The sequence below is a fragment of the Phalacrocorax aristotelis genome, chromosome 10 (assembly GCF_949628215.1).
Source record: "Phalacrocorax aristotelis chromosome 10, bGulAri2.1, whole genome shotgun sequence".
In the NCBI taxonomy this organism is placed as follows: Eukaryota; Metazoa; Chordata; class Aves; order Suliformes; family Phalacrocoracidae; genus Phalacrocorax; species Phalacrocorax aristotelis.
Window position 1 is genome coordinate 12,424,022 of NC_134285.1, and position 13,145 is coordinate 12,437,166.

Below are 13,145 nucleotides of genomic sequence, written 5' to 3' on the forward strand. Positions count from 1 at the left end.
TCACTAAAAAAAAAAAAAAAAAAAGCCCTCTAGATTAAATTGGCAAGGATCTGTGTCATGGAGGACACCAATGTCCAGAAACAATGGGAAGAATCTGCGTTGATACATTTTGCTCCTTCTAACACATTGGTTCCCGGAAGCTACACAGTTCCCTGTAGCAGCATAAAATTATGCTTTTTCTTCTGAATACCTCAGCAAAAAGCCCCAATGGTTGAAATAGTGCTTTCTTTTCTTATTTTATTTGCACTTCAGGTGTGGATTCCAGATTTTTTTGAGCCTTGATGCTAGGCCTGGATTTCTCTTTCTTGCTTTATGAGATCTCAGTCAAGTTCTTTGGAGGTAGCAATAGATTTTGTTGTCATTATTGTCTTATTTACTTAAGGCACCTCAACTCTGATGCTGTAGGAAACGTCTTGTATGAAGCCAGACTGGCAACTTAATGTACAGGCAGCTACACAGCCAAACTCACAGGGTTTCTCAGTACCCTGCAAGTGCACCTGGAACCCTTAAGCACCCTAATTTAGTCAAGTTTCCATAATTTGTGGATTTTGCAAAGTCTTTACTTCTTTTTTAGCTCACTAGTAAAGTAAGTTGATGCACAGACTTTTCTCTATATCATTTCAGGTTCTATAAAATGATTTGTTATTATTAGGGCATCCTCAGTCACCTGTAAATATAACAGACAATCAGTGGTTTTAAATCTTCACCAGACAGAAGGCTGAAGTTTGAAGACTAATTGCCCTTCAGGCAGCAGGATGCAATGTTGACTCTTTCTGGAAAGCCTCCTTCACTTGCAGTTTGCCCTGAGCTCTCTGTGCACTTCCTTTAATGCATGGCAAGGGCTTGGGAACCAATCGATTTGCCAATCCAATGCTGAATGTCTCATACTGTTCCTAACCTACAGAAAATCCTCTCTCCTACCTTGGGAAACAATCCATGGGGATACTGGGGAGACTGGTTAATGGTTGGGAAAAAAACACTTTTGAAGATGTAGAGAACAACATTTCATTTACTAGCTTTTTTCTTTCTACTTTATTTTTATGTCTATTCTGTCCTAATTTGATATTATTTTCCTTTTCATTCTTCTTTTCTGTGGCTTGTTTTTCCCTCTCTTTACAACTGATACTGTTTCAATGCCATCTTAAAGACTTCTGCTTTTGTAACTCACCCGTGAACTAATATGGAATTGGGTTAAAATAAAGTTTGTGCTATATTCATAAGTAATACTAAGAAAAGGAGACTGTACTTCCTGAGTCTGAAGTATATTTTTATAGGTAGGTGAGTTATAAAACCTCTAAAATAGGAGGATATTAGAACAGAAATGCTGGCATAAATGTTATTGGAATGACCTGACTGGAAGGAACCGAACTCAAAATTCTCTGAAAATAATGAGGAGTTTAAGTATTACTATAATAACACAGTAATGGTATTTTAATTTTAAATGTTAGAAGTTGAGCAGCTGGATTTACTTCATTTTCTCTAGACCATTCTGTACTTAGCTTTGCTAACTCCCTTAACTCTAGATTGCCTGCAATGGCCTGTGTCTGCCTTGGATAACTGCATACCTAAATGGGCACTGGGAAAAGACTACATAGTGTTAAATTCAGCACACAAGCTGCTGCTTCTTAAATTAAAGGAGGAAGTTCTATTATCTATCAAATGAAGAAGTTCACATGCAAGAACAGAAAAATTTCTATCTGACAGCTTCTCTAAAGAGAGAAGACAGCCACCAACCTATCCCTGTATACTTCTGCTGCTGGTACATTTTAAGGATGGCATAGCAGCCCTAACCATTCATCTCTGTCTTTTGGCACTAATAAACTAACCGGTATCACTTTTTATCCCAAGGTTGTGCAGAAGCTGGTTGTATAACTTCATAAATCTAAGTTATAATTACATTTAAATAGGCTATTTATTTTAAGGAAATACCAAGGCCCTCGTCTTATACTCCTATTACCTGCATTGGTAACTACATAGAGTAGTGGATGTAACGAGAGTAGAAATAGTAGTTGTCTTGTGATGTTTCCAGAAACCTTTAAGGTGTCTGTTCTGTGTTGGATCAACAGTGTGCAGTGAGCCAGACAATCTCATGTCCCTCTGATTGTAGTCCAACATCTGATTCTATGCTTGCAAGACACTGCTTTAATATGCATTCAGTTAATGTCAAAGAAATTTATAATAACGTGAGGATTTTCATACTCAGAGCACCCTTTTGAAGAAGGGCCTAAAATATTGCCAGTGGCAGACAGGGAAATACACTGACAATTCCTAAGGAAGGATTAGCATTCCATTTCCTGTACCCATGATTCAGCTTTATCTGAGTTGCCCTTTTTTTCTTTAGTATTTGCTTTTGCATTTTCATTGATGTTGAGCCCTCAGTGGGCAGAGACAGTGATTAAATTCTTCCCAAGGGTCTGAAGTTGGATGTGGCAGTTGAAGGATAATAATTCAGTGAATGGCTGCGCAATTCAACCAGGCAAGGGGCTATGCGGATATACTGTGGCAGCATTGTATGATACCCTAGGATATCGAAGCCCTCCACAATGAACAGAGCTGTTTTTTTCACTCCTTTAATGGTGACGCAGATATCCTGGTGGTTGTGATGGCTGTCAGACCTTATTTCCTATTCACAGAAAAATTAATTATGCCAAAATGATTAAGCTCACTAAGGTAATGTAAGCTGCAAGAGTTTCAAATGACTAGGCTGACAATCACTGGAAGGGACTGTTCAAGGAGAGGCATTTTCATCCTGTATATGTTGTAATAAGTTGTCAAGGCTGAAACCTTTTTATCTTTTTTTTTTAAAAAGCTAAATGTTAAGAAAAATGAGTACTTGCTAGCACAGGATGCGAAAGCTAGATATTTTAAAAAGTGAAAACCAAATTTCTTGATTGTTAAATTCAACAGACAGACAGTGGCTCTGCTTATTAGCTAGGATGATGACACACATTTTTTACTGCAGGCTGCTGACAAGTAATCCTGCTGACTGCCCCAGTCAGGTTATGCTTGCTTTGCAGGATGCTAGCAGCAATCATTGCTCATTGCACTGCCGCCTTCCTTTTTGGCCAATATGAGCTTTGAAATCTTACCACTATTTCTAGTGATAAGCGTTTTTCTCATTCTTTCTTCTCACTCCTGCTATCCTTTGCCCAAACCCTTCTGACAGGCCAGCTTTACACATCTTCCTGCATTAATCTCTAATACCACTACAGTGATCTATTAATGAGGAGAATTGTTTGTATTCTTGTTTCCCTGGCACATAAACATCTGCAATTGCCACCTTCTAATAATTTTGTGGTACTAGGGCATTCTTTATGTGAAAGGCATAGACGATTTCCTTGAAAATCACAGGCTGATCTATGTGATAGAGACATTTCTATGATGACTGTGCTATGGCCCTACTTTAGCTACCGTCTTCCGATGTCCAGGTGTAAGTGGTCAGCCAGACACTTAGAATGTCAAGGACTGTCATGGTGAGTAGCTAAGTACCACCCAGCCACTCCTTTGATATAATACACAGATATCATTCCCTTAGTCTATGGACCACCCCGTAAAATGTCTTTAAAGTGTCCACAAATGTCCACAGAGTTCATTTAGTCAATGACCTTGGGCTCCATCTGTTATGGTGGTCACTCAGGACATGAGAGGTGGTGTGTTACGTGGAGTTACTGGGCACCAAAACCAGCTCAGGTTGGGTTACTGCTGCACTTGCACTGCTCCCAGGCACAGCAGCGTAAGGTGATAAGCAGTACGGCATGCAGTGAAAGCAGCCACTAATGAGCTCTAGACTCAACTATACAGTAAGGCAAGCAAGCCCCATGGCAAGTACGGAAGCTGCCTGATTAATAACTGAACCGCAATAACAGCTATAAATGCGATCTAGCGCATTCCGATCAAATCTGTCATTATCTCAAACCCTCAGAGCCCTATGTTGGGCACCAAAAAAGGACTGTCATGGTTTAGCCCCAGCCAGCAACTAAGCCCCACACAGCCGCTCGCTTGCTCTCCACCCTGGTGGGATGGGGGAGAGAATCAGAAGAGTAAAAGCGAATAAACTCATGGGTTGAGATAAAGCAGTTTAACAGGTAAAGCAAAAGCCACGTGCGCAAGCAAAGCAAAACAAGGAATCCATCCAGCACTTCCCATGGGCAGGCAGGTGTTCAGCCATCTGCAGGAGACCAGGGCTCTGCCACGCATAACTGTTACTGAGGACGACAAATGCCATTACATCCCCCCTTCCTTCTTGTTCTGCCAGCTTTATATGCTGACCGTGACGCTTTATGGAGTGGGATATCCCTGGGGTCAGTTGGGGTCAGCTGTCCCAACTGTGTCCCCTCCTGGCTTCTTGTGCACCCGGCAGAGCAAGGGAAGCTGCAAAAGTCCTTGACTAGTGTAGGCACTACTTAGCCACAACTAAAACATCTCCAAATTATCAACACTGTTTTTAGTACAAATCCAAAACACAGCCCCAGACTAGCTACTATGAAGAAAATTAACCCTGTCCTGGCTGAAACCAGGACAAGAACAAAATAAGTAATAGTGTTGTAAAAAACTTGAGAAGGGAGAGAAATTTATCAGCAATAACTGCCTCCTCTCCTAGCCAAGCAAGGGAGAAGTGGTGTCACTCACTTGTGGCACTCTGCACATAGTGACATTTTCAGAGTGATTATTGGGAGAGCATCGTGTGAGGAGTTTTCATGCAGCTACTTTCAGAGTCATACAGACAGTTTATTTTTAACTGGTTAAAGGAAAATGGCTCAGGACTGGCTTCAAGTTGAAATCAAATGAACAATGCAAATTAGTGCCTTCTAGCCAGGGAACTCATCAGCTACGGAATGGGCTGCCCATAAAGCACCCTGTTACTGTGAAGGATGCAATTCCTTCACTTAGGATATTGAAGGTAACCAAATTATAATCAGAAAAGAAGCACTGCATTACAGTGGGCATTAATTCCTATACTTGTAAATAATGTCAATGAAGAATGTGTAGACTTAATAGACAAAGAGACTAAATTACACTGTTGCAGCAGGTCTTGCTGGAGACAGATGAGGCAGTTGAGACAGTCCTTGTGCAAATGCCAGGCTTGTAATACTTGTGAGATTGTTCAGTGTGTGGATAGGCCCTAGGACTGTCAATGTATATTCACCTTTCTTGTGATAATCTTATCTCTGTGTCATGGTTTTAGCTGGGACAGAGTTAGTTTTCTTCACTGCAGCTGACATAGTGCTGTGCTTTGGACTTAGTATGAAAACAACGTTGATAACACACAGATGTTTTGGTTGTTGCTGGGTAGTGCTTATAGTAGTCAAGGACTCTTCTAGTTTCCCATGCTCTGCCGGGTGCACAAGAAGCCGGGAGGGGAGGGGGCACAGCTAAGAGAGCAGATTCAAACTGGCCAAAGGGATATTCCATATCATGCAACGTCATGCCCAGTATGTTAACTGAGGGGAGTTGGCCGGGGGAGGGAGACAGCCATGGTGGCTCGGGGACTGGCAGCATCGGTCAGTAGGTGGTGAGCGGTTGTATCGTTTGTGCTTCTGGGTTTTTTTTCCCTTTTTCCCTTTTCCTTTTTATTATGTTATCATTATTGTTATTACTATAATAATAATCATTATTATAATTATTATTTTATTTTAATTATTAAACTGTTCTTATCTCAACCCACAAGTTTTTTTTTTTTACTTTTGCTCTTCTGATTCTCTCCCCCATCCCACAGGGGTGGGGGGGGAGTGAGCGAGCGGCTGCATGGTGTTTAGTTGCTGACAGGGGCTGAACCATGACACTCTGTTATTCCAGTAAAATGAATTAACTTCTGTTCACTTGTGTAAGTGGTAGAAATCAAGACATCTGTCACAGTAGTTTAAAAACTTTGCTTATGGGAAGCATCTAAGAGGCAACAGAACTGCAGAAAAGGAAGATGGGTCTACAGTCTATAGTCTGTCACTGGCTGAGTGAATAGACAATAAGAAGTGATTATAAAGACAAATTTAATTCTACAGCATATAAAAGAGTATCATAAATTAAACAGAATATGTGGTTCCTTTACACAGTAACAGATTTAAAAATAGAATCATTCAGGTTGTAAGGCAGCTTGGAAGGTGTCTAGTCTGAATGCGGGGCTTATTTCAGAATTAGAGCAGATTGCTCAAGGCCTTGTCCAGTGGGGTTTTGAATATCTTCCAGGCTGGAGGTTGCACAGCCTGAGTTAGCAATATGGTCCTGTGTTTCACCCTCACTTTGAAGAATTCTTTTTAATGATTTAACAGAAACTTTCCTTGCTGCAATTTGCAACTGTTGATTCTTGTGCATCTGTTGGTTTTGGCCACTCTCACAGTCGCATGAAATGTTTTACCTCAGTTGCATTAAGTGTTTTACCTCAGTAACATGTCGGAACTCCATACCTATCTCTGTGCAAGCAAGTGGCCTATTTCCAGTTAGAATATCCACTACAAACCCTTACATTTTGATTAATCTTAGTCACTATGATCCTTTAGAAGAATGCAGGACAGCAAGGAATAATGGACCCAGTAGGTTTCCAGAAGTCTGCTAATTCGTTTCAAAGAGTGGGTATTGCCATTGTTATTTTGACAGATGTTTCCTTGGTTTGTCCTAGGCTAACCATGTGATTACTGATTTTAAAAGATTCTCAAGTTAATAGTGTGCTGACAACCTCAAGGGAGGAAGTGAGATTCATGCTTTCTTTTCCTTTTACTGGAAATAAGTTGAGGTTGTAATACTGGCAGTTCCATATGGCACATGTTCTGTCTGTAAATATGGCTGTTTTTTACTCTGCGTTCTTTGCATGCACATGTAAAAGGCCCCAGCAAGCCACATGTATACAAACACTGTTATCAACAACTCTGCATTTATTACTAAGCATTTAACTGATTTGGCTCCCTCTTTGGAACTGAAATAAACATTTATGTGCATAATTTGCAGGTTTGAACAAGAGTTCAAACACCATCAACTGTTTCTAGTCTTAGTCGTAAAGGCAGAAGGAGAAACTGGTTTGAGATTCTGTTCGAAAACAGGTCTTGTTTAATCTAATATTAATTTCTTCTGTACCAAGAGGTAATAGCAGGGTTTTTCTGTCCCGCTAAATAGTGTCTCAAAAGTTGCACACATGACTTTTTTCATTATACTCTTTTCCAATAGTCTGAGGCTTACTAATTTTCTTAGCTTGGAGAAAGATCATTTGAATAGGAAAAATAATGAGAAAACAATCATAGTGTTATGAAGGCGGCAAAAGCTTTAAGTGGCATGAAATGGATTTAAGGCTTTTGTTTGCACTTGACAAGTACTTCAGCTGGTCTTAGTAAAGCCTTTTTGCACAATCAAAAAGCACACTCTTTTGTTTCATAATTATCTCTATATTATGTACTTAAGCCTTTAATTACGTATAGGTGTGCTGGAACTGGTTGAATTGTTTCTGCAAAGATGTTGAGCGAAAGTACTGGGTTTTTAATTAAAAAGGCAAATTTTGTTTAGATTGAAAAAAAGATTATTTTTAAAAACAAATAATGTGTATCAGGAAAGTGTTTCTGAAAATGAACAAGTCTTTGTTTTGGGGAGAAGGAGTATATGACTGTGCCCAGCTGGTACACACTCACCAACCAATGGTACCAGTGCTCGTGATTTAATGGTTTTCTGGTGGCTTCAAATGGTTCAGACATGAATCCTGGGTGTTGTAAAGACAAACTCCTGGCTGCCCCCAGCTTCTTCTTGAAGGCAGCTTCTTCTTGAAGGCAGGAGACAGGAGAGGATGACCAGGAAAGAACGATCGACATAATAGGCAGTGATCTCAATGCAACAGCAGCAACTCTATAGATCGATTGGCTGTTTTTTAAAGACACACATTAGAATTCTAAGTAAATATGTGACGATATTCTATTGCAGAATTTTGTATGAATCCTTCCTCTTCATGATGAACAAAGAAAGGAAAACACCGGGCTGCAGAGGTGAACAGTGAAGCTTGCTGAACAACTGAATATGAACAATCAGCACATCAGAGGTAGGAACATATAATTTGAGAATATGAGTTGAAAGTAATGTAGAGGTAGATTACAAAACGTTTGGAGAGTGATAATGTAATCCAGCAGTGCAGCACAAACTGGGATCCACCTGGCTGGAGAGCAGCTCTGTGGAAGGGGACCTGGGGGTCCTGGTGGACAGAAAGCTAAACATGAGTGAACAGGGTGCTGCTGCGGCCAAGAAGGCCAATTGGATGCTGGGTTGCATCAAAAAGGGCATCACCAGCAGAGATAAAGAATTCATCATCCTGCTCTACTCAGCACTTGTCAGGCCACACCTGGAGTACTGTGTGCAGTTCTGGTCCCTTCTATACAAAAAGGATGTGGACAGGCTGGAAGGGGTCCAGAGAAGGGCCACCAAGATGATCAGAGGACTGGGAAGCTGCCATGAGAGGATAGGCTGGGAGAGCTGGGTTTGTTCAGCCTTGAGAAAAGGCGGCTTAGAGGGGATCTCATCACCATGTACCAGTACTTTAAGGGGTAGCTACAAAGGAGATGGAGACTCCCTTTTTACAAGGAGTCCCATGGAGAGGACAAGGGGGAATGGACACAAGTTGCTCTTGGGGAGATTCCGATTGGACACAAGAGGGGAATTTTTCACAGTGAGGACGGTCACCACTGGAATAATCTCCCCAGGGAAGTGGCTGACTCGGCCACATTGGACACTTTCAAGAGTTGGCTGGACAGGGTGCTGGGCCATCTTGTTTAGACTCTGCTCTTCCTAGAAAGGTTGGACTAGATGATCTTTGAGGTCCCTTCCAACCTGGGATTCTGTCATTCTGTGATTCTGTGGTTCTGTGAAGATCCAATGCAGGTAGGAGAACCAGAAAGGATCTTTGAAGCAGTTTTTGACTGAATAGATTGAAAACTACCAGAGTAGAAAGTGTTTTTTGAAGGAAGTTGGTAGTATGAAGAGGCTGGAGTAGCAGTTTTAATTATACCCCTAATGTATTAAGGGAAAAACAGAAGTAAAATAAAACCCAGTAAATGAACAAAGAAAAGTCCCGAATGCAATAAGACCACTGTGCATAGGAGGTTTTTATAGTGCTTGTGTGCAAGAGGCCATAGAAAGTAGAAGAAATGAAAACATTTGGACTGAGGTGACTGCAATGTCATAGGCTTAATAGGAGAAGCTGAATAAACGGTTGGATGAAGTGCACATCAGTATAGCTCAGAGAAAGTGTGGAAGCGCCTATAACAACAAAATAACTGCTAGAAGCAATTTCCAATGAAATTGATTGCACAGAAAAAAAACAATGTGCACAAGTCAGTCCAGAGAAGGGGTGAGTTGTTAGAGGTAAAAATCTACACATTCTTCTAGACCTCACTAATTGGTTTCATTCTTTTATCAATGCACATAAAATATTATGCACTCTCCTGTGGGGGTGTGACAGTGCTTGCTGAAGGGAATAAAGGCAACATCTGGGCCAGAATGTCCAAGCAGTAGAGGTGGTGTATATGGAGCATCGAGGAAAATGTGTTTACCAGCACTTCCTTTTCCTTTCCATTACCTTTTTTTCCCCCAGAAGGTAAGTCAATTTAAGCTGGACCTTTCTTCTCAGTGGCTAGTGCCAGCCAGTCCACCACAAGGGTGGGAGTGCCTTGATAATTTTCTGCTGAATAATAGCCATCAATCTGATTGATTTAATGTGTATCCAAATTAGTTACTTTCAAGAAAAAAGAAAGAATGACCAATACAAAAGCATTCACTACCAACAACTATAATATTCTCTTTAAAGCCAGAGGAATTTCCTCTGGATTTGATAACCCTTAATGCCTTATTTGTTTTTGCTGAGCCAACTAGATTCAGTTTGTCATGATCAACGCTTTCTGGTGTAAAAGAGAATGAAAAATGAATATAGAAAAGCAAACACACTTTTTCTTTCCACAAAACTGCTCTAGGTATCTCTTTTGTTTAATGTATCCTTCAAAAATGCTTATATGCTTTTTTCATTCCTGTATGTAAACTTTTTATAGGGAACAATTTTTCTGTCCTTATTAAACAGCAAAAGTTATATACAAAAAAGGGAAAGTCTTCAGGTGGAGCTGATTTGCCCTTGGAAAAGCAGCTGCTTTGCAATGTTTACACCATCATCGGACAGGCAGAAATATATAGAAGTATGAAATTATGAGCGGGAAGGTCTTGGCTAGAAAAATACAGTAGTTCTCAGAGTATCTGGGTGTTATTACTCATCTGAGTCTTCTAAGTATTTAGAGTTTCTCTGGACACATTTTCTACACTGAAGTATGGTAATGAGAGGTCTAATGCTGTGTTGTCTTAATTAATTCTGTTCACAAAATTCCACAAAAGCAAAATACTATCAATAAGATGTGAGGCTGGATTAACTAGATTAGATACTATTTAAATCCACTTAAAAACTGTTGCTAAACTCAAGTACTCTGGAAGTTCAAGAGTTTTAGTTAGCACGAGCTAACTTTACTCCTCTATTTTTACAGTGGCATCTATGTAATGGTTAAGCAAAAATAAAAGTGGCAAGACAGATAATTTGCATGTTTATCTGATGAAGAAAATCTTATGACTCTTGTAAAGTGTCTGTTTTTACCAAGCAAACAGGAGATACAGAATTTCCTCATAATGCAAACCTTCATACCGTGTCTCTGTAAGCCAGTATTAACTACAGGCAGTTTTCTTCAACACTTGTTAGTAATACACTTTTCAATTCAGCTGAGCTGTAACCCATATTGTGGCTTTAGCAAAGCCAGTGGAATAATGCCAAGGATGAATCCGGCTTCACTTAAGAAGCCCTCAAAGTACAATGTGTCTGGGTTTGCTAAGGCAACCAGTCTTGAATGAATCTTAATCAGTAGATGGCTGAGTCTTTATGAACATACTTTAACTGACGTAATCAGGCACAAGTAGGTACAAATAATTAGGAGGAGATAGGACAGGAGATAAAAGAAGTAAAGTTCCTTATTTATGTACAAGGAGCTTATGATTGAACAGGCATTGCTCTGTTAAGAACTGCACAGGGAGTCTGAGTCTTAGAAGCACAGTAATGGCCAGCCAGTCCTCTAACATACAGTTAGGAGAAATAACTATTTCTATATTTCTGTTTAATATATAACTAAGTACACTGGTGAGAGAGAAGGGAGATGATTTGGAGAGCAGTAGATTTCCTCAGGAATTAAAAAGTCAGAGGCAACAAAGTTTGCTTCTGGGATCTAAGCCATGACCTTTGAAAGCATTAAATTTGACTAAAAAAATGCAAGACTGTATTAGCAGGGGGGGAATCACAGAATCACAGGTTGGAAGGGACCTCAGGGATCATCTAGACCAACCTTTGGTCGAAGAGGATGACCTTCCCCGATAGAGGTGTACTGTTCATCGGTCCAAGGGTATATGGTAGCTGCGCTACCCTGCTAGAACCCCCAAACAAGCTCAAGAGAAAGGTAGTTGCTTATAGTGTGTTGTTGCTAGGACATTGTAACCCTTCCTTGGTGCCTGAAATAAAAGTGAAAGTAGGTAACTTTTCATTCGATGGGTACTAGTTTGCACATTGTCCAATCAAATTATTCTCTTATTAAATATTTCCAGAAAGTATGACCTAAATGGAGCTTGTTCACAAATAACTGTCAAAAAATTTACTTTTGATGCATCCATGAGATTTTTTAACTTGACTCTCTTATAGGTGTGCCAAATGGCAAGCAAACCCAGTTTTTTTCTGTTGGAGGCACAGCACTTGGCTGTTGGCTAACCCTTAGGCAGAATAGGTTCTCTGATTCTGTCCCTAAAACAATTGTATGTGACCATCCATGGTTTAAATCAGGTTGTCTGTCAGTGTTCCCCTTTCCTGGAGTTATTGAGAGGTGTTAATAAACCAGTGTGTTTATTTACATAGCAATTAGAAATGTGCAAAGTGCTCTATTAAAAATATACTAGCATGTTTATCTTCAAACTTCGAGATGAAAAGTACAAAGCATAGGTTTACTGTTTCTGTCTTGTCAATCCACCGATGTAACAGAAGCATGAAATGTGAAAGGTGTATTCCTACTGCTTTATCAGTAATTTCAATAAGCATGTGCCTGATGTTCCTTCTGTACGTTAAGAATGTCTTGAAACTGAAATGCTGATTTGTAAGGAGACATGCTTTTATGACCAAGTGTAAGATGTGAGTAATCTAAATCATTCTGAGCTTCAAAACACTCTTATTCCTTAATGACTAGCGGATTGGAATAAATGCATTATATTGATCAGCTCTTTGTTGTTATAATCCTGCCTGCAGGAATGAAAACCCAGGGTTATTAGAGGAAAAATATCATCCAAATAGTCATGAAGATAATAGTTCAGTCCTTAGTGGAGTGGATTTATGCTGTGTGTATATAAATGTATATAAATACAATATATTGTAAAATAGTCTCCTTTAGAATGCATCATTTTATTTGTTTTTATGCCAATTAAATTTCAGTTTTGTTAGACTACTTGGTGCAAGAAGAGAAGTCGATTGGACTTGGAATCCAATATTTATTGAGCTGTGTTGTTCTAATGTGCCTTTTGCTTGTCATTCCATCTACCCTATACAGAGATAGTAGGTCAAACTATATTGGCTCTACCAATATGGATATTGTGTTACATAGAGCTTCATGCATTCAGTCAATGGAGAGGTTTTTAATTAAAACACTCTATAATGATTCACTGGCCTCTGGAATTTCATACATAATCCAAGATAAACCAGTAAAATAAAGTGCAAATTTCAAACATATTTCTATAGTTCTACTAGTTTTTTTGTCAAGAATGTCTTTTAATTCCATCTTTCAAGTGATATAATAATGACTTGAGGGTGCCAGAGCAGTGGAACAGGCAGCTCAGAGAGGCTGTGGAGTCTCCTTCCCTGGAGACATTCAAACCCCGCCAGGACGAGTTCCTGTGCCCCCTGCTCTGCGTGTGCCTGCTCAAGCAGGGGGGTTGGACAAGATGATCTCCAGAGGTCCCTTCCAACCCCTACCATTTTGTGATTATATAAAGGTCTTCAATATAGATGCATGAAGTGAGTGCCTTGAGACCAGTGTTGCATTTCTCTTTTAAATGTCCATGGTAAATAGATCATCTGAAAATAATTTACTGCTTTCTCATCTTGCCTTCTAAAGCTGTTGGGA

General features: G+C 39.9%; 1 protein-coding gene across 1 annotated transcript in view; it reads left to right on the forward strand.

Moving 5' to 3' along the window:
• Nucleotides 1–13,145, forward strand: part of LITAF (lipopolysaccharide induced TNF factor) — a 98,916-nt gene that overhangs the window by 24,979 nt on the left and 60,792 nt on the right. The window contains exon 2 of the mRNA XM_075105285.1: nucleotides 7,897–8,011. Coding sequence (XP_074961386.1) covers nucleotides 7,990–8,011 — 22 coding nt within the window. The 5' untranslated portion in view covers nucleotides 7,897–7,989. The remainder of the gene's footprint in view (nucleotides 1–7,896; nucleotides 8,012–13,145) is intronic.